Source organism: Felis catus, chromosome D1 (genome assembly GCF_018350175.1).
Source record: "Felis catus isolate Fca126 chromosome D1, F.catus_Fca126_mat1.0, whole genome shotgun sequence".
NCBI classification, from domain to species: Eukaryota; Metazoa; Chordata; class Mammalia; order Carnivora; family Felidae; genus Felis; species Felis catus.
In genome coordinates, this window is record NC_058377.1 from 32369949 (window position 1) to 32395457 (window position 25509).

At 48.2% G+C, this 25509-nt stretch overlaps 1 protein-coding gene and 1 long non-coding RNA gene across 7 annotated transcripts in view; one reads left to right on the forward strand and one right to left on the reverse strand.

Annotated features, from left to right (window-relative positions):
• Positions 1–12869, reverse strand: part of LOC123380411 (transport and Golgi organization protein 1 homolog) — a 207520-nt gene extending 194651 nt beyond the window's left edge. Inside the window, exons 1-2 of one of the 2 annotated variants that reach the window (XM_045038555.1) lie at positions 12732–12869; positions 12205–12522 (exon numbers count right to left, since the gene is read on the reverse strand). In XM_045038555.1, coding sequence (XP_044894490.1) covers positions 12205–12295 — 91 coding nt within the window. In that variant the 5' untranslated portion in view covers positions 12296–12522; positions 12732–12869. Of the gene's footprint in view, positions 1–12204 lie in introns of both variants that reach the window. The other variant, XM_045038557.1, reaches the window with a different exon arrangement.
• A 104-nt stretch (positions 12870–12973) lies between these two features.
• Positions 12974–25509, forward strand: part of LOC123380422 — a 34085-nt gene continuing 21549 nt past the window's right edge. The window contains exons 1-3 of one of the 5 annotated variants that reach the window (XR_006586163.1): positions 12974–13211; positions 13429–13551; positions 13925–15241. This is a non-coding gene — a long non-coding RNA (uncharacterized LOC123380422). Of the gene's footprint in view, positions 13212–13428; positions 13552–13924; positions 17760–22714; positions 24350–25509 lie in introns of those variants that run through there. The other 4 variants (XR_006586165.1, XR_006586161.1, XR_006586162.1 and 1 more) reach the window with 4 other exon arrangements.

The window sequence follows — 25509 nt, forward strand, 5'->3', positions numbered from 1 at the left end:
TGTGAGATTTGGATGTACTTGACTCTTCCCACGGCCGGCAGTGAATATGTGATCCCAGAGTGATCTGTCAGAGCACCACTCTGCCTGGCCAACGTGATTGGTGCAGGGACCGGCATGCTATCGGAGACCAATCACAGACCTCTCTAAGGTTTCTTCCAACCTTGTGGAGAACTACGGCTGTCCCATTCTCTGGGGTCTACAAGTTAAGGACATGCTGCATTAGGGCTGCCAGCCCGGGCAAAAAGCCTATCTTAAAATTAGGATGAGAGGGCTCCTGCATGGCTCTGTGGGTTAAGCATTTGACTTGGACTCAGGTCATGATCTCACAGTTCTCATGTTTAAGACCTATATCCGGCTCTGGGCTGGCAGTTGGGAGCCTGGAGTCTGCTTTGGATTCTGTATCTCTCTCTCTCTCTCTCTCTCTCTCTCTCTCTCTCTCTCTCTCTGCCCCTCCCCTGCTCATGCTCGCTCTCTCTCTCTCTCTCTCTCTCTTTCTGTCACACACACACACACACACACACACACACAAATAAATAAACATTAAAAAAAGGGGTTTTTTTTAATTAAGATGAAGGAAGCACACAAAATCTAGAGATGGAGAGATCGGGCTCTGAGAATACCTGTTGAGACCCAGCGATGTCTGAAGGTCAGTGACATGGTCCACTGAATCTCTCTCTTTGCCCAAAGCTATCTACACATTCAATGCAATCCCAATCAAAATTGCACCAGCATTCTTCTCGAAGTTAGAACAAGCAATCCTAAAATTCATATGGAACCACAAAAGGCCCCGAATAGCCAAAGTAATTTTGAAGAAGACCACAGTAGGAGGCATCACAATCCCAGACTTTAGCCTCTACTACAAAGCTGTCATCATCAAGACAGCATGGTATTGGCACAAAAACAGACACATAGACCAATGGAATAGAATAGAAACCCCAGAACTAGACCCACAAACGGATGGCCAACTAATCTTTCACAAAGCAGGAAAGAATATCCAATGGAAAAAAGACAGTCTCTTTAACTAATGGTGCTGGGAGAACTGGACAGCAACATGCAGAAGATTGAAACTAGACTACTTTCTCACACCATTCACAAAAATAAACTCAAAATGGATAAAGGACCTGAATGTGAGACAGGAAACCATCCAAACCCTAGAGGAGAAAGAAAGAAAAGACCTCTCTGACCTCAGCCATAGCAATTTCTTACTTGACACATCCCCAAAGGCAAGGGAATTAAAAGCAAAAATGAACTACTAGGACCTAATGAAGATAAAAAGCTTCTGCACAGCAAAGGAAACAACCAACAAAACTAAAAGGCAACCAACGGAATGGGAAAAGATATTTGCAAATGACATATCACACAAAGGGCTAGTATCCAAAATCTATAAAGAGCTCACCAAACTCCACACCCGAAAAACAAATAATCCAGAGAAGAAATGGGCAGAAAACATGAATAGACACTTCTCTAAAGAAGACATCCGGGGGCGCCTGGGTGGCTCAGTCGGTTGAGCGTCCGACTTCGCTCAGGTCACGATCTCACGGTCCGTGAGTTCAAGCCCCGCATCAGGCTCTGTGCTGACAGCTCAGAGCCTGGAGTCTGCTTCAGATTCTGTGTCTCCCTCTCTCTCTGGCCCTCCCCCCGTTCATGCTCTGTCTCTCTCTGTCTCAAAAATAAATAAATGTTGAAAAAAAAATTAAAAAAAAAAAAAAAGACATCCGGATGGCCAGGGCACATGGAAAGATGCTCAACATCGCTCCTCATCAGGGAAATACAAATCAAAACCACACTCAGATATCACCTCATGCCAGTCAGAGTGGCCAAAATGAACAAATCAGGAGACTATAGATGCTGGAGAGGATGTGGAGAAACGGGAAGCCGTTTGCACTGTTGGTGGGAATGCAAATTAGTGCAGCCTCTCTGGAAAACAGTGTGGAGGTTCCTCAAAAAAATTAAAAATAGACCTACCCTATGACCCAGCAATAGCACTGCTAGGAATTTATCCAAGGGATACAGGAGTACTGATGCATAGGGGCACTTGTACCCCAATGTTTATAGCAACACTCTCAACAATAGGCAAATGATGGAAAGAGCCTAAATGTCCATCAACTGATGAATGGATAAAGAAATTGTGGTTTATATACACAATGGAGTACTACGTGGCCATGAGAAAGAATGAAATATGACCCTTTGTAGCAACATGGATGGAACTGGAGAGTGTTATGCTAAGTGAAATAAGCCATACAGAGAAAGACAGATACCATATGGTTTCACTCTTATGTGGATCCTGAGAAACTTAACAGAAACCCATGGGGGAGGGGAAGGGAAAAAAAAGAGGTTAGAGTGGAAGAGAGCCAAAGCATAAGAGACTCTTAAAAACTGAGAACAAACTGAGGGTTGATGGGGGGTGGGAGGGAGGGGAGGGTGGGTGATGGGCATTGAGGAGGGCACCTTTTGGGATGAGCACTGGGTGTTGTATGGAAACCAATTTGACAATAAACTTCATATATTGAAAAAAAAAAGATTTCTTTCACTGGAACGTAAAAGATCCTGACACAGTCCAGGCATATAGCAAGATGCAGGCAAAATGGAAGCCAGAGAGCAGGAGATAAGGATCAAAGCAGGTTTGAATTTGGTTGCGTTTGTTGGTCACCAAAGGTTAGGGTGATCAGTTACATCATTCTCTGTAGGTTTGCCATGAGATCATTCAAGCTCCTTAGGAGACCCCAAGCTTTTTCCTAGCACTGGCTTCTCAAAATAGAATGGACTTTGTAGAAGGAAATGCTCAGATACGGAGAGGACGCCCTCTTTGATGGACACCCTTCAGCAAATATAATCATGGGATTTGCAAAGCTGTTACCAAGACTCTTGTGGATGCTAAGGGACTCCCCCTCCTTACAGGGTTGGTCAGCTTGATTTTGTGGGAGCAAGAGAAAGGCAATGTGCTCCAACTCTGCACGCTTCTGAAGGTTCTCTCCCCTGGTGAACATTCCTAGAGGTGGTTCTAGAACACTGTAGCCACTAACAGTACTCAGCCTGTTTTGCCCTTTCCTGCTTGGAAATCAGCTTACCTGTACCAGCTCCCCTAAAGAGAAGGGAAGCTCAGGAGAGTTAGAATCTCCTGTCCTTCAGCCCCAAGAAAGATGGCAGCGAGGTGCGTGGAGACGTTAGGGGGGCCACACTCAAGAGCCTCCCTTGTCCTCACCTCCTGTCTCCAGGATTAACACAAGCTATTAGGATCTCACATTACCAGCAGGCTGTCACTGCAGTGAGGATCTCAAATGGCTCCAACCCAAGTCACAGATTGTCCCAGAGTCTCTTTCCTTACAAAGAAAAAGGAGAAAAGCCACCGCGCCCCTAAACTTGTCTTGGAGCAGTATCGCTTTGATGAAGCCTAGTCTGACCATGTGCCTCACTAGAGTTCCACGGACAAAGGCAGGTTTGTAGCAGAGTATCACAACACGACACTAGGGAAGACAAGGTGTGTGTGTTTTGTTTGTTGTTGCTGCTGCCCTTGGAACTATGCCAGTGGTTTTACAAGCGGTATTTCATTTACTGTACATGGCAATCCAAGGAATGAGATGGTAATACCACCACTTTCTATGGAAGGAGGGAGAGGATATGTACTTTGCCCAAGGTCACACCATTGGTACGAGGCAGAGCCCATGAGTGTGGACCCAAATCTACGGGACCTCCAAGTCCATGCTCTAGTCTCTGCCTCAGACCCTGACAGGTGGGTGCCGTGGAACCACAGTGGGCAGAAGAACCCCCTGCCCCTGGGGTTCATCCAACAAGAAATGCCTTCCTTATCAGAGCCATGTGTGAGCTCACTGGGGTACGTTGCCCATATCACAGCTATGTGTCCCCCTAAAGGAAATATGCAGATACATTATCTAGGGTTAGGGAGGCTAACCATCAGTAAGCAGGCACATGGCTTAAACCACCCCTCCCCACCCCATAACAAAACCGCAGGCTGAAGAAAATACTGATAGAGGAAGCACAAGAAAACAATTGCGTCGACTCTCCCCTTCTCTTCAACAGCTAGCTTGTCACAAGGTTAAAAACAATGATGTTCTATTCAGATCAAAGCAAAGTCAGCCAAGAATAATCAAAACTCTCATGAAAAATATTCAAAATATGGACTGTTTATTAATGGTAAGTTTCATCCTCAACATACATCATGCTTTGATGTTAGCTAATGATCGTATGACATCACCGTGCTTACCAACAAATTTTAAAATAATACTTACTGCACCTTCAGCTCAGCTTAAAATTCATTTTTATGTATGCCTTATAATGTACCTTATAACTGTTCACCGGTACACGCACATACTTATTAGTACAACAAATGTGCATGGATTAGGGTACATGCTAAAAAACATGTTAAAACATGTGTCCAAAAAGCTTCATAAATAAGACAGTGGAAATCACCAACTATGCACTATAAACCAAATTCCCAAGGATTTGCCATCTATTTGGGGCACATAGTTTGGGTGCTTCTCAAACAATGTGCATTCATGCTACCTAGGGGCCTTGATAAAATGCAGATTCTATTTCAATAAGTCTGTGGCAGGGCATGAGATTCTTCTGCTCAAGCTCCCAGGTCATGAAAATGAAGCTGCTCCACAGGACACACTCTGAGTAGTAAGTTCCTAAAAGAACTATAATGGTAACTTTTAAGTGTCCACTTGACTGGGCCACAGGGTGCCCAAATATTTGGTCAAAGGTCATTTTGGATGCATCTGAGAATGTGCGTTTGCATGAGATGACCACTGACAGTCAAGAGACTGAGTACATTGTGCTCCATCATTCGGGTGGGCCTCGTCTAATCAGTTGAAGGCATGTACAGACCAAAAGGCTGACCCTCTCTTGAGTAAAAGGGAATTTTCCTGCCTGACAGCCTTCAAACTGGGGTGTCAGTTCTGCTGATTTCAGACTTCCTAATGGCAAGTGCACATAATGTATCTCTCTCTCTCTATCTCTCTATATGTATATGTATATACCTAGATATAGATAGGTATAGATATAGATATAGATATCTCCTATAGGTCCTGTTTCTCTGGGGAACCCTAATACAGGTACCTCACTAAAGAAACTATACTTTTCCTTGCTATCACTCGTCCCAGTTCAGAACAATTAGGTTGAAACATTGCCATTTTTACCGTCAAAGATGATTGAATATTGACAATTTCATAAGGTTCCATTTAGTGTCAATTTCTTTCAAGATTTACTTGTGTGTTACTTGTCTCGAGCCATTTGAGTGTTAGTTCTTTGAGTGCAGGGATTGTGTCTGTACTGTCACTATTATAGCTCTCAAAACAGTGCTAGGTATGCCATAGGTGCTCAATAGATACCTATTAAATGAATATGTGAATGGGTGAATGAATGAATGAATGAATAAAGAGTGAATGAAAGAGATACTTTCTTTTGTAAACTGGGATGTCAGAAACCAGAATTCCTCTGTGCCAGATGCTGCTCTAGGCACTGTGGACAGTAATGTAAAGAGACAGATCATCAAGTAGCAAACCAGGAAATTAACAAGTTAATTTTAGGCTGTAATGTGAAATGAAGCAAGTAACACCAAGCGATGGGCTGGAGTGGGTGGGGGTGGGGGGGAGGCTGTGGTAACTGAGCCTGGGTCATCAGGGATGGCTTCTCAGAGAAGGCGACACTGGAGCGGAGACCTCAATGGCGAGGAAGCCAGCATGTGAGGTCTGGTGGAGGAGAATTCGAGCCAAGCCAATACGACAGCTCCCAGGTAGCAATGAGCTTGGCATATTTGAGGAACAAAAAGAGAATACGGCGTTCCTTCACTTTCCGATTACGGCGAGCAAATAAAAGACCCCAACATTCCCAAACAGAGCTCAGAACCTCCTCATCTTGCTTCAGAGCTTCCAGGAGTCCCGAGGTCTAAACTGTGTTCTGACATTTAAACACTTGACTAGGATTCCGGAGCATTTCCTCTTGTATCAGAAGCATCTTTTAGTCTTTCAAGAACGCAAGGGTTGTGGGAATGAGGTACCTTTCTGGAGCGGTGGTTACACAGGTACAGGCAAAGCTCCTCAAACCACACTTAAAACGTGTGCCTTTTATCGTGCAACGTATACCCCACTGAAGGTGACTGCTAAAATGCAAGGACTCCATTGCCCAAAGAGAAGTAACCTGCCATGAAAAACGATATAGAGAGACTACTCCATGGGCAACAAGATGTGCCTGCAAGGGTTTCTCCAAGCTGGGGAGCTGGTGAAAGCCAGAAGGTAACCACAGACATGCGGGATAAAGGGGAAGCAGAAAGAAGAGAGAAGAGGCAAAAGAAGGGAAGACATTTATCATTTGAGGCCACTTCTTTAAAAGAGACTCCAAACAAATAAAAATACAAAAAATAAATAGAAGGGACTCCGGCTCGTCTGAAGCATGTTTGAAAAGCACCCGGGACACTGTGCTGTGTAATGTGCCACTTGGATTTCTGATTCTGTTTGAAGGTGGGCAAAACAATGGCATGTGTTCCCTCCTGGCCTCAAGTGTATGGAGCTTCCTACAGGCATTCCTGCCCCCAAGGTCATTTCTCATCAATGCCTCCTCAAAGGGCACTGGCCCTGCCAGGGGCAGATGCAGGAAACACTCCTGGTCTTGATCTTCCAGCGGCTCCTTGAACTGGCCTCCCTGCATGTGATGCCATTTGCAGAACCGTAAGCACTTCTTTGCGATCTGAGAGCATGTAAGTCCTGCATGTGTCCACTCAAAAGCCGTACAGCCTAGTGGTCAAGGTACCTGTGCTCTGGCCTCAGACTGTCCCGGTTGGAAGCCTGACTCCTCCACTCCCCAGGGCCTTGTTCATCCTCACGGAAAGCAATCTGTGCCTCTTCAAAGGCACACTGTCCTAAGGCCTGCCTCAGTGGGGCGGGACCTGAAATTAAAGGAGAATTTATACCCAAGCTCACGGCAAAATAGCAGGCTGGACAAGGGTTCTTTCATAACACCCAGGCCAACACTTTGCAAGGTATTCAATGTGGCCATACCTGGGTCTTCTCTCCTATTCTGAACCTGTCACCCTCCGCTGCTTAACCCTGAAGGACTTAGGAGCCTTGACCAATGTCACACAGCTAAAAACATATAACAGAGCCAGAGCTAGGTACCGAGTTTCAGACTACAACATTTACCCCTTTGGCAGGTCAGGGGTAGAAAATTCCAATCATAAGGGTGATGGCAAAGGGGTAAAAGTTGCTGAGCAGTGACCATAAAGAGGTCCTGTGCTAAGGGCCTCCCAAGCCCAGTCTCAGTGAAACCCTCGCACAAGCCTACGACATAGGGATCACCATGGTCGCAATTTACAGACAAGAACCTAAAACTCAGAGAGGTGAAGTCCCTTTCCCAAGGCCACACAACTCTTAAGTGGCCACGCTGGATGGAATCTCCGGCCATCTGACTCGGGGTGGGCCTGACTGCGTCTCCAGGCACTGCAGGGACCAGCACTAAGGGAACTGGGTGGGGGTGGAGACGGAGGAGAACCTGAGAGCTTCCTAAAGAGGGAAGTCACCCCCGGGAGGCAACCAACAGCTTCCTTGGGAAAATGCACGTCTGGTGTTGTCGGTTCTACCAATTTCTCAAGAGAAGTCAGCAATTGGGATTTCTATGTGAAATCTCCTTGGTTCTAAGTTGGGTTTCAAACACAATACATAACAGACACTGAAGAAATTTTACAGCCCAGACGCAGTGAGCCTTGACTGGATCCGAGTTTGGAAGCCCAAGCTCCAGAGGACATTTCTGGCATGACCAGGACAATGCTACCGTGATTGGCTATTTGATGGTATTAGAGTTTCTGTCCTGCTTCTTGAGTGCGATCCTGGGATTGTGTTGTGTGGGAGAATGTCCTTGCTCTTAGGCGATCCACGCTGAAGTATTTAGGGAGAAAGGGAGAGGGGAAAGGAAAATACAGAGTGGGTGCTAAAGCAGATATGACAAGATACTCATAATTGCGTGGCCTAGATTAGTAACTCTCAACTGGGGGTGATTCTACCCCCAGATGACATGTGGCTATGACTGAGGACATTTTTTTTTAACTCACAGCTGGGTTGTCAGGGGGGTGGTACTGGCACTTAGTGGGGGGAGTCGAAGCAGGCTGCCAGACACACTACGATGCACAGAACAGCCCCCCCCAAACCGAGAATGAGCCGGCCCCAATGGCAGTCGTACCAGGAGTGAAAAACCCTAAAGACATTTTTATCCTTCTTTCAAGTTTTCTCTTTTGTATGTGTAAAATGTTTCACAGTAAAAAAAAGAGAGAGAGAAAGAAACTTAAAAATAAGAATACATAAATAGTGGTGCCTGGGTGGCTCAGTTGGTTGGGCCTCTGACTTCAGCCTAGGTCATGATCTCTCCGTTCCCGGGATCGAGCCCTGTGTTGGGCTCTGTGCTGACAGCTCAGAGCCTGGAGCCTGTTTCAGATTCTGTGTCTCCCTCTGTCTCTCCCTCTGCCCCTCCCCTGCTCATGCTCTGTCTCTCTCTCTCTCTCTCTCTCTCAAAAATAAACATGCATTGGGGCGCCTGGGTGGCGCAGTCGGTTAAGCGTCCGACTTTCGCCAGGTCACGATCTCGCGGTCCCTGAGTTCGAGCCCCGCGTCGGGCTCTGGGCTGATGGCTCAGAGCCTGGAGCCTGTTTCCAATTCTGTGTCTCCCTCTCTCTCTGCCCCTCCCCCGTTCATGCTCTGTCTCTCTCTGTCCCAAAAATAAATAAATGTTGAAAAAAAAAATAAACATGCATTAAAAAAAAATACATATATAGCAATACCTTGCAGACCAAACCAGTAACCACAGCTGGTTACCCTGGGTAACCACAGCCAGCCACTGTTTGCAGTCACTTGTTCCCATACATAGTGGCAGAATATAAGGCTGCTGTGGCTGATGGATGAGGGTCTCTGAATATCTTCCTATGTCATGGGCAAGACCCCCGCATGCCCATGGATTTCACAGGTCCTGGAATTAGCAACTTTCCCATTTTCAAGTCCCAGTCAGCCCAAAAAGGAGCAGCCAACATGCCCACGATTCTGGGTCTGAAAAGTGACATCACGAAGGCCTCTTCTGGGATACCACAACGGCATGGGTCACGAGGAGCAGTTGGTGACATGGGGCTGCTTTCCGATGAAGTGAGAATGAACCCTTCATCTCAGTGACCCGCACAGCCAGCCCAAGACAAAATAAATTAAGAGGCTGTGGCCAAGATGGTAATTTCACCCGGAAGCTCTCAGGTAGCTGGGTGTATGCCACCCGGGTACCCCCTGACCTGTGGCTGGGACTTGAAATGGTTAATCGCATACACAGAGCACCATGCATTTCGACGGTCCTGGGGGCAGCCCCCAGCACCACAAATACACAAATACACAAAGCAGAAATACGTGCAGAAAACACACAAACAAATGCACATAAGAGAGTGGCATTGGATTTAATGCATCCATCTCCAAGACTGTAAAATAGTCCCAAACTCAAGAACAGTCTTCCTTAAACATGTAGGCCACTTTTGAGGAGCCATTCAGGGAGGCTGCTACATGCGGATTTCTGGGGCTCATCCCAGACCTTTGCTGACCCGGAATCTTTCCCTGTCTGGACAGAACACAAGAATATGCATTCTAGGAAGCTGCCCACCCCCACCCAATGCTCACTCAAACTGAAAACACACTTGAAATCAGGGGGCTGGGGACTGCAGTTTTATAACTCACTGGGTGACCTTGGAGAAGCCACCCAACCTGAGCCATGATTTTGTCATCTATAAGTGGGAACTGATAGCACCTGTCTCCTAAGGTGCTCATGCACACTAAAGGAGTGTTTACACACACATGCACTCAAGTACACACACACACACACACACCTCTCTCTCTAGTGCAGTGCCTGGCAAATGTTCGTTCCTTTTCAGTAATAGTAACTGGCCAGGCACTGGAAAGCCTAGAGACCTTAACAGAAGTACAAAGACTCAGCAACCCTAGAGATTGTGATCTAAATTGCCTAGGGCGGGCCCCTAGCAAGAGGGTTGTTTTGTTTTGTTTTTTAAAGCACTCCAGGTGCTCCTAAACAGCAGCTGGGGTTGAAAACCACACCTGGGAAACTGCCAATAAAATTCAACTATCCTTTCTCTTCAAGAGAATGTACTCCATGGCATTCTGGAATTTCCAAACTGTGTACCAGAAGAGTCTTGTGTCCAGGCTCTTTGAGAAGTGTGGATGCCCAGAGATTCCACATGCAACCAGCCCTTTGGTGGTCCCTGAAGAAGTGGCTGCAACCAACTAAGCTGGGGGGATTCTTTCTCCAGACAGAGCTGCAAGGTGGCAAGACAGGAATAAGATTCCCTCCTGAGCCCTCAGGTCTGCGGTGGAGCTCTGTCTCAACAGGAATACCCAGATCACACAGAGCCTGAAGATCACACATCACCTTCCCCCTCTGCAGGCCAAAGGGAGCCGCCCACCCTTAGCTCAGCTCCCACCTTCCCACCTCCCCTTCTCCCGCCTTTCCTACCCTCCTTCACCCCCCACCCAAACACCCAGGAGGGCTCCTGGAAGCGCTGGTTTGCAAGGGAAAGGCTCAGTGGATACTTCAGCAGAGGAATTAATATGAATCTGCAAGGCAGCCTACCTATGCCTGAGGGACTCTCTCCCTACCAAGGCCACACCCTTTGCCTGCCACAGTCCTGCCTCCCTAGTCTTCCTTCACCTTAACACAGACCCAGGGAACCTACAGGGACTGGCTGGGACTGCGGGGAAGTGAAACTCCTGCCTGTGGGGCTGGGGACAGGGCATCTTGGAGGTGCAGGAGGTGGGCGGGGCCAGCGTGTTACTCTCTCAGTTGGTCAGAGTTTCCTGAATCCTCTCCAAGCTAACTTTTGTGCTTCAAGACCCCAACATCCACCCACACCTCCCTGCTGACCCAAACCAAGAGGAATTTCCTCACCTCTTGCCCCAAATCCCTCCCCTCTGGGGGGGAAAAAAATCATCGGATACTCTGCCTATAAATAGAAAATAATTACTAGTGAGGTGGTCATGCTCCTCCGCCTATTTTGGGTGGGTCTCTTTGTTGAGGTTTTTTAGGCAGGCGCACCCAGTTCCTGCATCCACAGGAGCACACATGGGCCCCCGCCTGAGGTGTGGGGAGGGTGTGTGCCTGTGTGTAGGGGGTTGGGGGGGGCACATGGCGACCCCGTTGCCCACACTAGGCAAGATCCAGCTAGCTACCGCCCAGCCACCCAGCTGTTCCAAGACCGCCAGTCGCTCTCCAACCCTGCCTGCCCAGACCTCCTGCGAACCCTGGCCTGCATCGCGTCTGGGGGCTGCTTCCCAGTGGCTGCGCCCTCTGCCTCCAAAGTTACTGGGTTGTGCGAATCAACTTAGACACTTTTTAAAAGGCAAAGGAAAATCGCTCCATTAATCCCCAAATGCCTTCTCCCATCTGCTGCACTCTCAATCACTAGGACTTGCCTAATGCAAGTTGAGGGAAAGTTGAAGAATCAGTGGGGCAGGAGGGTGGCTCCCGCCCTTGGAGTCCTCGCCAACCCCTGCAAGGGGCGCAGCGCGGGGAGGAATCCCTGGCCCCCAGCAGGGAGAAGTGGCGACAGCGGAAAGCGGGCAGGGGTCCGAGTGGCGGGGAGGCAACCAAGGTCCCAATTCTAGGAACCTGGCAGCTCAGGGAGAGAGAGAAGAGGCCGCTCCAGGCAAGGCTTTCCTTCTTGTCCTCCCTCTCTCTCTCCACCTCCCTAGCTTCTTTTTCGCGACCCTTAGGAGTTGTAGGCGGCACACACTGCTTCCCTCCCTCACACGTGCCGCCCTTCCTTTTCAGGCCGCCTGCCCTGTTTACCTAGAAGCTGGCATCTGGAATCAGAGGGGTAGACCCCTCGCCAAAACCCAAGACTCCGGGGCCGTGGGCTCCCGGGCTGTGTGTGTCTCAGATCCGCTTGAATCCTAGGTGGGAAAGGGCAGCGAGACGGTGAGGGGTGGTGCAGAGACCACCCCCTACATACACACACGCGCTCAAGTCCACACCTGTGCGGAGCCCAGCGCCCCTTCTCTGCCCTTGGAGCCGAAATTGGCTGCCCAGGCGACCTCCGCCAGCGGAGATGGGGGTTGGGGCGGGGAGCGCCATTGCCCAAGGAAAGGTGGAGAGGGAAGAGAAGGGAGAGCGGCGCCTGGAGGGGAGGCGAAGGAGTTGGGTGGAGGGGAGGCAGCCTACCCTGACTTGGCTTCCTTTGCCGCCAGTGCGCTTTCTCCAGCCCCAGTTTGGTGAAGATGCCTACAAGCATGATGGCCAGCACCCCGCACATGATGTAAAGGATCCGGTTGGTCTTGTCCTTCGTGGGGTGGTGCAGGGGGCCGTCCTTGCGCGCTGGAGGCTTGCGGGTGTTGAGCCACAGCGGAATGTCAGAGTTGGTGCAGGTGCTCTGGTTCAGTCGCCGCTTCTTAACACGTGCAGCAGAATCGCAAGTCACAAGTCCCTCAGCGGAAGATGAAGTCGCCCGAGGAACAATTGAACGGCTGGTCCCACTCGTCCCTGATACCGAAGTAGCCCCGGCAGAAGTTCGGCGTGGGCGCTCGGGTAGGGGACGCGTCCCAGACCCCCGCGCCGTCGCTGGCCTCTTCCGAGGCGGCCCCCAGAGCGGCTGCACGCCCCCCTCCCCGCGCCAGCACTACCACGCAGCCCAGCTGAGCCAGCTGCCCGTGCCCCGCTCGCTCCTGCACCCGGCACACGCGGGCGCACACCTCGGTGAGGAAGCTGCCGAGGAGCAGCCGGAGGACGCTACGAATCATGTCTCCCAGCCTGGGCTCCGCCGGCCGCCTCTCCAGGCGCGGACGAAGCTCCCGAGGCTGTTGCCGGGGGGCTGCGAGCCGCCGCCAGCCACACAGGAAGGGAGAGGCGAGGGGCGCTGGTGGTGGGCGGCCCCTGCGCTGGGCTCAGCCCGCTTTCACCTCCCGGATGCTGGCGTAGCGCGCCTAAGGGGAGGGGCCAGGTGGGGAGGAGCGCGCCTGGCCGGGCTGCGGGAGGACCAGCGGGGGCAAGCGCTGGGTGCAGGTCCGGCCCCCTACAGGGAGAAGCGGGGGCCGCAGAGCAGCGGAGAGTGGGTCGGTCCGTGCCTAGCCTAGGTCGGCGGCTCCGGACTAGCCGCCCTGCGCCCGCTCTCAGGATCCCTCTCAGCTCTCCAGCTTGCTAAGTCCCCAGGAGAGAGCCAAGCAACGCTTTTGGTATGAAGAGAGGGCAGGAGGAAAGGGGTGGGGGGGAGGGAAGGAGGGGTGGAAAGGTCGCGAGCTCCAAGGAGGCGGGGCGCGGAAGAGGTGAGTCGGCAGGGCTGGCGGGAGCGAGTTGGGGGGCGGGAGTGCAGAGCTGAACTAGGCTAGCGGGCGGGGAGAGGGGGGAGCGTGGGCAGCCACTGGGGCTGAAGGCAGCGCTCGGGTTTCCCAGCAGGTGGAGGATGGCTGCGGGACCTCCCGCGCCCTCTCTGGGAGGGAGACGCGGCTCAGACCTGTTCCTGGCGAAGAGGCGGCTCAGCCCCTGGCTTTTTCAGGCGTGTGCACAGGAGCTGAGGTTCGAATCTGCCCTCCAGGGAAGGGGGTATTCGCAGGGGTTAGGTAGGGACAGACTAAGTGGCTTCCACTCCAAGGCAAACTGAGACACAGTCTGATCAGGATCGCCCCTGCATGGTGCCCGGGCCATCTCGCCCTTCCCTTCCCCGACTGAGCCCTCTAGCCAGGCGGGCGTCCGGGGTGGTTCTACTCCCTGGGACTTGCCTAGGAACAAGACTGAGCTGGGAAGGCTGGATGGCAAGCCACAGGCCCCAGGGTAAAGACCCCTGGAGAGGGCCTTGGGAGGAACTGAAGTCAAAGAAGCCCAGGGGGTAGAAAGAGGCAGCAGACCAGGCCCAGGCGTCCCAGAAGGTCTTTCCATGGGATTCTCCCAGGCCCCAGGACCTGCCACTTGTGTCCTTCTAAGACCTCGCGGGGGCGTTCCCTGCGTTCTACAGGAGGGCACACAGCACGCCCAGATCCATGCAGCACAAGGCCTGGACACCTAGCTTCAGCCACCCTCCCGCATCTGGAACTCGGCCCGGGTCTCTGGAGTCCACTGGCCCCTTGCTCACGGATCCCCCCAGACATCCTCACCCGCTGTGGTGCAGTCCAGCCTTGCTTCCTGGGCTTCCAGCCTCTGGTCCTTGCCCTTCAGCATTTCCAAATCTGCCCTCTCCACTCAGCTGATTCCAGCTGGAATCAGTTGGCCCTCTCTCATTTATCCCACTTCTTTCCTCTGCTTGAGTTTGACTCCAATAGCCCCCAAAACAGGATTTGCACCAAAGCTGCTACACTGAATTTAGATCTCCACACGCCCCTGTTTTGTTTTATTTTGTTTTGTTTTGTTTTAATTGCATTAACTAAGTATACACCTTGCAGTCAGCTGGGCAGTTTGCAGGGAAATGATGTCTCCACCACCCTCCCCTCCACTGGGTTTCAGTCAGGGGCTTCTCCGGGCATTTTCAAAGCACCAAAAAGTTGGGCCACCAATAAAATGACATAGTGGGTTCTCTTTAACCGAAAAAGCATGGTGGGGAGGTGGTTACTGAACTCCTTTGCAAGTTTTCTCAAAATGACAGGGAGTTTGGCTCACTGTGCCTTCTCTTGGAAGAATGTCACCTCCTGTCTTCTGAAAGACTAGCATAGAATGACCCTGTTCCAGCAAAAAATGAACCAGGCCGACATTGACCCAGCATATCCAGGAGTATGCCAGCCCTCGGAGACTCACTGAATCGCGGGCTGTATTATGTCCCAAACCCACCTGGACAAGGTGTGAGATTGTTTAGTCTAAATGCATCAGAGCCATCGGAACGAGGTTCCCAAAATACGGCAGTGTGGCATGTGGGACCCACCACCACTGTGTGAGCCTCTAAAACACAAGCATTGGTGTGTGAGAACTAATGATGGCTGACATCTGATGCCTACAATATACCCACTAAGCTTGTCTTTTCTAAAGTCACCTCCTCACAGATGCTCAAAGCATGCCTAGCATCTCGCAGACAATCTGGGAATAGTTGCTAAACCACTGGAGTGACTGATCTCCTGTAACTCTATCTCTAGGTGATACTAGGAGGCCCACACAACAGAGGGAGGGACTAAGGCCCAAAGCGATTAAACCAGATGCCCACAGTAGAGCACCAAGGGACGCTACACAGTTGGCATTTGACCCAAGAAATGTGACTCCTGGGTCTGTGTTGTAACCACTGCAGGTAGTGCCTGCCTAAAATAGGCCTCCAGACTCCCCGTCCATCTGATGTTACATGATGTATTTGGTTTTTGCCTATCTCCGCACATTGAACGGTAAACTCCAGGGCAGAAAGGGGCCTTGACTCATGCAGCATCTCCCAGCACCTACAGCAGCAAGAAGTATGAGAAACACCCAAAAACTATGTACAGGCTGTTTTGATGAACTTACTAAACTCTTACGCAAGACCTTTGGTGTGACACCAAGGGAGGAAAGAAATGCATACAACACGGACAGACAATGGAGTTTCTGCTGTCAGGACCACACAGAGGGATTGGGATATTTCTCGGCACTAAATCAGAATTGGAAAGGACCCTTCCAGCAGGCCTGCCGAGGTCCAAGAGGCTGAGGCTCAGAGAGGTTAAGGTCTTTGTCCCAAGGTCACATGGTCAGCAAATGGGAAAGCCAGGGCTGGGTGCAGAAATCCAGACTCCTAACCTCTGCTTTCCTGCCTGCCCACCCCCACTGCATCCCACCAAGGCACCTCCCAGCAAGCATCAGGGCTGGGAGCCTAGGACAAGGGCCTGGTAGGAGGATAGGTCACAGACACCTTCCTGCAAGAGTTGGGGTTGTTCAGACACATTTAAATTTGATTTTAAACAAGAGAGACAGAACAAAACAAACAGAAAAAAACACCTTCGTGAAAAGAGACAAAATCTAGACAGAAAAGTCCATTTTAGAATCTATCTCCAGTCTCTGTAAAATATTGCCTGTCACCAGAATATTTGAGTCCAGTCCTCAGGGGAGATTCACTCTGGCTGCTATTCCAGGCTTTACTTAACAGAGACTGCCCCCTGTTTGTCACAAGGAGAGTGCAGGGAGCCTGCTTGGGAAAGAAGCCAACCTGATAGACCAACCCTTTGTGGCTTATTTGCCAGATCCCAAACTTTAAACCTGCTATCCCTGTGAACTTCAACCAAACCAAATTCCCTTGCTGTTCCCGCCTGGAACATTGCCCACACCCGTTTCCCAAGCCTTTGAAAAATAGGTACAAGAAGGGGGGAATCAGGTTCATTTTCCTCTCTAAAGGAAGAAAGCCACTCTCCTCTGGGTATGTCAACTCAGTAAATAGAGTCACTGCCTCCTAATAGAAGTGTGATTATTGACAACATTTAGAACATGTGGTTGAGAAACCATTTCTGTAAGGGTTCCTGGTGGGGAGGGGTGCGGGGTGTGTGTGTGTGTGTGTGTGTAGGGATGGTGGTGGCTATTCACTTCCTAATTGAAACACTTGTCAAGTTCATAGAAGATGAAAATTATCATCAAAGACCACCCCCACCACTACCCAAATGAATTCCTCCAAATGTGTTGAAATTAACATGCAGCTCTGCAGGAAAGTGCTTTCTATGAAAGAGATGATGACATTATTATTTACAACACAGGCACTTTTAGTATCTAAGGAAGAATCTCGTTGGCTCTAGGCTTAATTATGTCAGTCTGCAGCACAATTTGCAAGGAACCTGCAACCATACTCCCCAATAATTAAGGGGAAGGAGCAATGTTACAAAGGAGGTTTGCTCACCAGGACTCGGAGCCCACGTCAGTCTATATGCAACTCCACAAATTAGACTTTGTGTTGTGGCCCTCACCGGAAGGCATTGATTATTAATAGTCTTCATAGGGTGACTCTTAGGGTTTCAAAAAGGTTTCATAGCAACTGTTAGCCTTGCGAAAAAAGAAAAGAGATGACACACAAGCTGTTGGTTGGAAACCTTAAGAACTGCCTGGGGGCTGGGGGAGATCAAAACTGGACCCCCAAATACAGAGGGCAAGGAGAGACCAAAGGAGGAGGCAGATGTCTCCAGATGGGTGGATGGTGGGGGTAATAAGCAAGGGAACTTACAAGACCCGCCCTGGACCCTGCAAGGCAAGTGGATCTCTCCACCTGCCTGCCAGAAACTTACAAGTTTATATTACACACAACCCGCAATAGGGGTCAATAGTATATCGTCCAGATGGTCTCAGCAGCACTTTGCTCTCTCAAGGCTGCATCCTTGAAGCAGACTCCTCGTGCCAGAACAGTGTTTGGAATATACATTGCAAGGACAGGGGAGGAGGTGATGAGCCTCCGATTGCCCACCGCCAGCTCAGGGGTCAACTGAAGGTCATGTCCCCTCGATGACTTTCTCCAACAGAAGCCAAAATGTGGCCAGCACCTTGCCATGCTGGGGCAACACGCTGGTTTGATATATTTTATTCTCTTGTTCTGAAAAGAGAAAGGAAACTACAAGGGAAGTGAAGTGGGTCTAAATTTTGGTTCCCCCAGACTACAAGTAGTAGGTGAGATGATTTTTTGTGGTACCCAAACATGTTTTGTAAATAATTTTATATTTATTGTTAATGTGTGTCAGAAAAAAATTAATGACACATCAAACACTTGGCTTCAGGGGAAAAACATTTAAGGTGCACATGAATTTAAAGTCCATTTAAGAAGAATAATAAATACATTATAGTATTTATTAATAAAGTAAACATGCAGAAAATAAGATGAAGTGTCTTGTGTTTAGGAAACGTGGGTTTTGGTATGAGGACAGGGTTTCTCAGCTTCAATGCTATCGACATTTTTTTTTAATGTTTATGTATTTTTGAGAGCGAGACAGAGCGTGAGCAGAGCAGGGACAGAGAGAGAGAGAGAGAGAGAGAGAGAGAGAGGACGACACGGAATCTGAAGCAGCCTCCAGCCTCTGAGCTGTCAGCCCTGACCCAGATGAGTGGCTCAGACTCGTGGACCGTGAGAACATGACCTGAGCCAAAGTCAGTAGCTTAACTGGCTGAGCCACCCAGGTACCCCAATGCTATTGACATTTTGGAGTGGATCATTCTGTGATGGGGGGAGCTGATGTGGGGGGCTGTCCTGTGCATCGTAGAAGGTTCAGGGGCATCTCTGGACTCTACCCACTAGATGCCAGTAGCACCTCCCAGTTGCCACAACCAAACACAGGTGATGAGCAGACATTGCGAAATCAGTTGAGAACCGCCCCATGTTTAAATCCTAGTTCTTTCTGTATGAGGTTTGTGACCTCAAATGAGTCGCTTAACCTCTCTAAGCCTCAGTTTCCCCACCTATAAGATGTGGATATGAATGGGTCTTTCCCGGGACACCTGGGTGACTCTTTCGGCTAAGCCTCTCTGACTCTTGACTTTAGCTCACATCATGATCTCATGGTTGGTGAGTTCAAGCCCCATGTTGGGCTCCACGCTGACACCGAGTAGCCTGCTTGGAATTCATTCTCTCTCTCTGCCCCTCCCCCATGCGCTTGCTTGCTCTCTCTGTCTCTCTCAATAAATAAATAAATAAATAAATAAATAAATAAATACTTTTTAAAAAAGAATGGTGCTTTCCCCAGGAATATTACAAACACTCCATATCTTGCAGGGAGCGCTTAGCACAGTGAAATGGAACTTTGGCAGTGCTTAGTAAACAGTCCTTCTTAAGACAGGAAACCTGAAGGAGCCTAGCAGGTAGCAGGCGCTGCCCTGAGTCCTGGGGAGACAGAAGGCTGAGACAACATCCTTGCTCTCCAGAATCTCAGATCTCCAGGACAGGATAGAATATAGAGGCAGGGCAAGCTTCCTGGGCATGCAGTCTGGACAGCCTTACAGCAACCCATGCTCAGGAGGGCCCCATGCTTCGCCTGCTGCTCTGCCATTGTCGTGAAACTCTTAAATGATTTCTGAACACGGGGCCTCACCAATTCTGCAGCCAGTCCTCTATGTAGGGGATGCAACTCTGGCAAAATGAGAGGTCAAGCATTTGGGAACTTACAGGGCGATGTTTCACTCTGCCTACACAGGCAAAGGTGTCTCTTTAAAGTGTTGACATCAAATCAGTCCTAGCCTACATGTATGTAAGCATTCTCAGCATGTAGCAAGAAGAATTTTTTTTTAAGTAGGCTTTATGCCTAGTGTGGAGTCAAATGCTGGTCTTGAACTCACAACCCTGAGATCAAGACCTGAGCTGAGATCAAGTTTAACCAACAGAGCCACCCAGGCACCCTACCGCAGGAAGAATTTTGGGAGATTCTCTTTAAAAATAGTTCTAGAGGTGCCTGGGTGATTCAGTCGGTTAAATATCCAACTCCTGATCTCGGCTCAGGGTATGATCTCACAATTCCTGAGATCAAGCCTCACGTGGGGCTCTGAGCTGACAGTGTGGAGCCTGCTTGGGATTCTCTCTTTCCCTATCTTTCTGACCCCCCACCAAAATAAATAAATAAACTAAAAAAAAAAAAAAAAACCCAGGTAGTTGTCAAATGTCAGTCCCAAGAATTATATTGAAGTTTTCCATAGTTAAGTTTCCACTGGTCCATAGAAAATTGAAAAAAAATTATGGTTGATGAAATAGATATTCTATAAGCAGCTCTTTTAAAGGTTGTATACTCTATTTGTGTAACAATCACTTTCTAAACTATGTTAGTCTTGGGTGTGTGTATGTGTGTGTGTGTGTGTGTGTAAATATTTCTTACCAGGGTAAAATGGTAAACTTATCATGCCTAATTTTTGGTCATTTTACTATAGACGAATCCCAGAGTCTGGGATGACTAATGTAAGAACCTCACAGTAGGGTTTGTTCACAAGAAAAGTGGTAGTTTGAGGCAATTCTCTGAATAATGTAAGTCCCTCCAACTGTGCTGTGAAACCAAAATAGGTTTTAGGGTCATGCATTTTCCAGCTAGCTACATTGGCTAAAATGATGAGGTATATCCCCAGGAATTAGCTACGGCTGGATGCAAAGACACAACTCCCCGGACCCATGTCTCTCTGCTCCAACAAATGCCTATAAATACAGATTGTATCAGAGAGTTTTTTCCCTGTAACAAATCATCCCAACATTTAGTGGCTTAAATAACAACTGCTTATTTAACTAACAGTTCCATAGATTGGCAATTTAGGTTGGCCTCAACTGGATGGTCCCTCTGGTCTTGGTTGGACTCACTCATGCATTTGCTGCTAAACTGCCAGGTCACCAGGGTGCTGGTTGGTCTGGGACAGCCTTCATTTGGGACAGCTCCTCTCTGTCCCATGAGATTTCTCATAAGCCATCAGGGTAGCCAAGGCTTTTTCACATGACGCCTGGGCAGGGTTCCTAGTCACTAAAATAAAGCACGTGAGACTTATTGAGACCCCGGGTCAGCACAGGCACGTCATCACTGTGCCACATTCTGTTGGCACAAAACAAGCTACAACGGCAGTTTATATTCAAGGAGAATATGGAAGAGTGGCAAGGTTGCATTGCAAAGGGACATGCATGTGGTACCTGGGTGGCTCCGTCAGTTAAGCATCCGACTTTTGATGTCAGCTTGGGGTATGATCTCACAGTTTGTGAGTTTGAGCCCTGTGTCAGGCTCTGTGCTGACAGCGGGGAGCCCGCTTGGGATTCTGTCTCTCCCTCTGTTTCTTGACCACTTGCTCTCTCGCTTTCTCTCTCTCTCTGAAAAGAAAGAAAGAAAGAAAGAAAGAAAGAAAGAAAGAAAGAAAGAAAGAAAGAAAGAAGAAAGAAAGAAAAGAAAGGAAAAGGGACATGCATGCAGAATGTGTAAATCACTGTAGCTATTTTTTTTTATGTATATATATCGACCGTCTTAGTCCATTTAGGCTGCTGTAATAATATGTGATATACTGGGTGGTTTGTAAATAGTAGAGATCTATTTCTCACAGTTCTGGAAGCTGGAAAGATCAAGACACAAGCATGGACACATTCTGGTGACAGCCCTCTTCCTGGTTCATAGCTGGCACCTTTTCACTGTGTCCTCACATGGCGGAAGGGGTGATGGAGCTCTGTGGGGGCTCTTTTATAAGAAGCGTGATTCCATTCATGATGACACCACCCAAATGACCTAGCCATCTCCCACAGGTCCTTCCTTCTAATATCATCATATTGGTCATTAGGATTTCCTGATGGGAATTTTTAGAGAACACAAACATTTATTTAAAAAAATTTTTTAAATATTTTTCTTTATTTTTGAGACAGAGAGAGACAGAGCATGAGCAGGGGAGGGGCAGAGAGAGAGGGAGACACAGAATCTGAAGCAGGCTCCAGGCTCTGAGCTGTCAGCATAGAGCCCGACCCAGGACTTGAACTCACAGACTTGCTCCAACTCACAGACCGTGAGATCATGACCTGAGCTGAAGTCCGAAGCTTAACCGACTGAGCCACCCAGGCACCCCTGAGAGGACACAAACATTTAGAGGATAGCTTCAACCTACCAAACAGTTCAAATGGCATTACTACCAACCACGGTAGAATGAAAATCCCCCTATCACCAAGACTGCCTCACCGACAGTATTCCAGGGCAAACTTATACACACGTTTCTACTGTCTGCAAAGAAGCAACAGTCACATAAAGTTATACAAGTTGTACTTTCACCTACATAATCAGAACAACCCCTGTACATTGGAAAGTTTGGTACCCAAACAGCCAGCCATGTGTCCAAACCAGTAAACCGGGAGGTCCTTGGTGCCTCCCTTTGTTTCAACTTCCATATCCTGTCAGTCACCAAGTTCTGTCAATTCTCCCTCCTGAACAAACATCAGATCCTTCCTTCCTGTCATCCCCGTTCCTCCTGTTTCACTTCAGCCCTCATCATCTCTCATGGTGACGATGACACTTCTCCCTAATTTTGCCAACCCCCTCATGTCCTCATCCTAAATCCAGTTGCCTTTCATTCACTTTACAAGCCTTTATTGAATGCTCACATCGTGCCAAGCACTCTGCTGGTGGTGGCAGATACAACAGGAAATAAGAGAGCCCCTAGTTTGGTAAAGGAAAGAAGCAAACAAGACTTAATTTATTCGTCAGGGCAGGTCATGGGCTGTACTGCAGAACCACAAAATCTCAGTGACTTAACCCAGTAAATGGTGATTTAGGAATCCAGGTCTCTCCCATCATGTAGCTCCACCATCACAAAATCCTTTACTTTGAGCCATGTGGGAGCCATGTGGAGGCCATACAGAGCCATAGAGGAAAGAGCAGAAGGATGGAGTGAGGTAGTTTATGGCCATGCCTGGCAAGTGGCATCCATCATTCCCACCATATTCCATTGGCTGAACTCGGTCACATGGTCCCAACTTAAGCACAAAGGACTCTGGGAAATTTAGTGTTCCTACATGCTCAGAGCAGGAAAGAGAGCTGGTGAATGTATAACCAGTCCTTTCCTCAATGGATGATTGTCATGCATGTAACTGGGAAGTATGGCATCCTAAGGGAACCAGGGGCGGGTCTAATGTATTTACTATAGCCTTGGATTCAGGAAGGCAGGGTGGTGGGCTAAATAATGGTCCCCGAAGATATCCAAGTCCTAATCCCTGGAACCTCAAACCTACTACCTGGCAGAAAGGACTTTATACATGTGATTAAGTTAAGGATCTTGAGACAGAGAAATTGCTCTGGATTATCCAAGGGAGCCCTAACTGTAATCATGAGTGTTCTTCTAACAGGTAGATGGAGGGAGATTTGACCAGGGAAGAGAAAAGGGAGATGAGATGACAGAAGTAGAGACTGGAGTGATGTGCTTGAAGATGGAGGAAGGGTCCACAAGCCCCACAAGCTAAAAAGCTGGGAAAGGCAAGGAAGAGAATTATCTCTTGGAACCCCCAGAAGGAATCAGCCTGCCGACACCTTGATTTTAGGCTATTAAGGCTCACTTTGAACTTCTGGCCTCTGCAAGTATAAGAGAATAACGTTTTCTTGCTTTCAAATACTGAATTGGTGGTAATTTGTGACAACAACAAGAGGAAACTAGTACAAGCAGTTATGCCTACACTAAGTTCCAGATAAGGATCACGCATTAGTGAGCTAGGCAAAAAGACTGGAAGACAGGGCCAGAGGTGGAAGTTAAGGCTGAAGGGTAGCAAGGTCCAGATCCAACAGGATTTGCCAGGGAGGAGAGGGAGGGGAAGAGGGCAGTGAATTTAAGCCTGAGGGCACCAGAAAGCCATTGAAGGAGGAGTGACCTGACCAAGATCTACATTTTTGCACAATAACCCCACCTGTTCTGTGGAGAGCACATCAGGGGAACCAGTGCTGGTGACAGAAGACAGTTATTTATTTGCTTTATCCCAGGAGAAAAGTAGAAAGGCAATATTCCAGGGTCCTGGCAATATGTAGTGGAATCAACGGGACTTGGTGATGGCCCGCCTCTGATAAGAGACATCCACTCCATCAGCGACATCAGCTGCACCAACTCTGATGGTCGATGGTACCTGAAGAGGACGTAACCTGCTTAGCCACCTGTCCGGAATTGAGACAAACTAGGGAAGTCTAAAGGAACAGGCAAGGTGCCTGTGAAGACCGGGTGCCATCCATTGGATGCCTTCTTCCAAATCCTGTATTGCCAAGACCGTCATGTCCTTTGTAATTTGAGTAAAATAGTTAGAGCACCATCCCCATATACAGGGAAACCCAGCATTAACCTTCATCACCACCCACGCCACGATCAAGGGATTTCTATATCTCCGAATCGCTTCTGACTCTGATTTCCTGTTGCTGCTTGTACAGCTACCCAAACGATGGGTGAGCTGAGGCTGAAATCCAACATACACTGTCCTGGCTGAAGCATGTAATCTTCGTGTATACAGAAACTGATTTGATGCTTGGCACGGCCAGAACTTGGAGCTTTTGAGGAGAAAAGACTGGAAATAAAGGTCAAGTAGGGGGTCAGCTTAAAGTGTTTCAATGCCTTGCTAAGGGGCTCAAGACTGCTTCCTCTAATGATGGTACCTTATCCAACAATGTAAAACAAAGACAGACACATCCATTCAGATTTGCATCTTATGCAAATCATGTTGCCAGCCAATCTGGTCCTCATCAGCCTTCTGGGACCAAGAAAAAGCCAACGAGTCTGAGCTGAGAACGTCTATACCGAGTCCTGTGGGGAATCCCATTTGGCCTCCATGCACAGACTGGATCAAACAGTGCTGGGAAACAGAAAGGGAAAATGGATGTGATTCTAGAGAGAAGCAGAAACAAGACAAAGAGAAACTTAACTACCTGGCTGATGGCTTTCTGGATCCTGAGATTTGGGGGTTCTGCGTGCTACTCCTAGATCTCCCAATAAAGTCCTCCTAACTTCCTCCTGTTTTTGCCCAAATTAATGCAAGTTGATTCCTGTTATAATTCTGGCCTGGATACTGTGTGTCCAGTTTCTGTCTTCCGGCCTTCGTCACATCACCACCAATTGTCACATTTTGTGTCTCTCCTCCCCGATGCCATGAGTTGGCCAGATGGAGAGGAGGAGGAGAGGTCAGGGGAAGGCAGGGGGTGGGGGGGGGGGGAAGAAGAGAGAAAGGTGTCATTGCATACATAGTCAAAGATGTAGAAAAGTGTTCATTATGGCATTGTCTGTAATAGCAAAGGACTGAAAACCACCTCCATCGGTGAGAGAACTGATAGTCTCCCAGAGAGATCTCTCCATAGGTGAGGTACTGACTAAATAACTCAGGGTACTTCCATATTGGAATACTATACAGCAGTTGAAAAGAATGATCAGTGAAAAAAAATTCTAGGGGTGCCTAGGTGGCTCAGTCAGTTGAGCATCCAACTCTTGATAACGGCTCAGGTCGTGATCTTGCCATTCATGGATCGAGCCCTGCGTAGGGGTCTGAGCTAACTGCTCAAAGACTGCTTGGGATTCTCTTTCCCTCTTTCTCTGCCCTTCCCCCACCTCTCTCTCAAAATAAATCAATAAAATAAAATAGAGAACTCAACTTAGGCATTACTGCCTTACTTACATATTTAGTAAATAAATATGTTTATAATCTAAACATGGTATAAATTATAATAAATTGTCATTCATATTATTATACATCTAACTGTATTTTAAAAATATATAATAAATATGCTGTCATTTATTTATTAAATATATAAATATATAAGTATATTTATTATATGAATGTATATAAACACAAATATTAAACTTAGAAGTAAATTTATATTGATAACATACATAACGTACACATATACAAATACATACTGTGTGTGTATATATATTAAATGATCTTCAGTGAAGATATCATTGTTTTTAAAAAGCAAGGCAGAAAAAAATTGAAATTAAAAAAATTAAAAAAAATAAAAAGTAAGGCGGAGATACAAGCACACTTCCTTTAAATTTTTTAATGTTTATTTAGTTTTGAGACAGAGAATGAGTGGGGGAGGGACAGAGAGAGGGAGACACAGAATCTGAAGCAGGCTCCCATGGAAGGAAGGAAGGATTGGACACCCTGGGAAAGAGTTG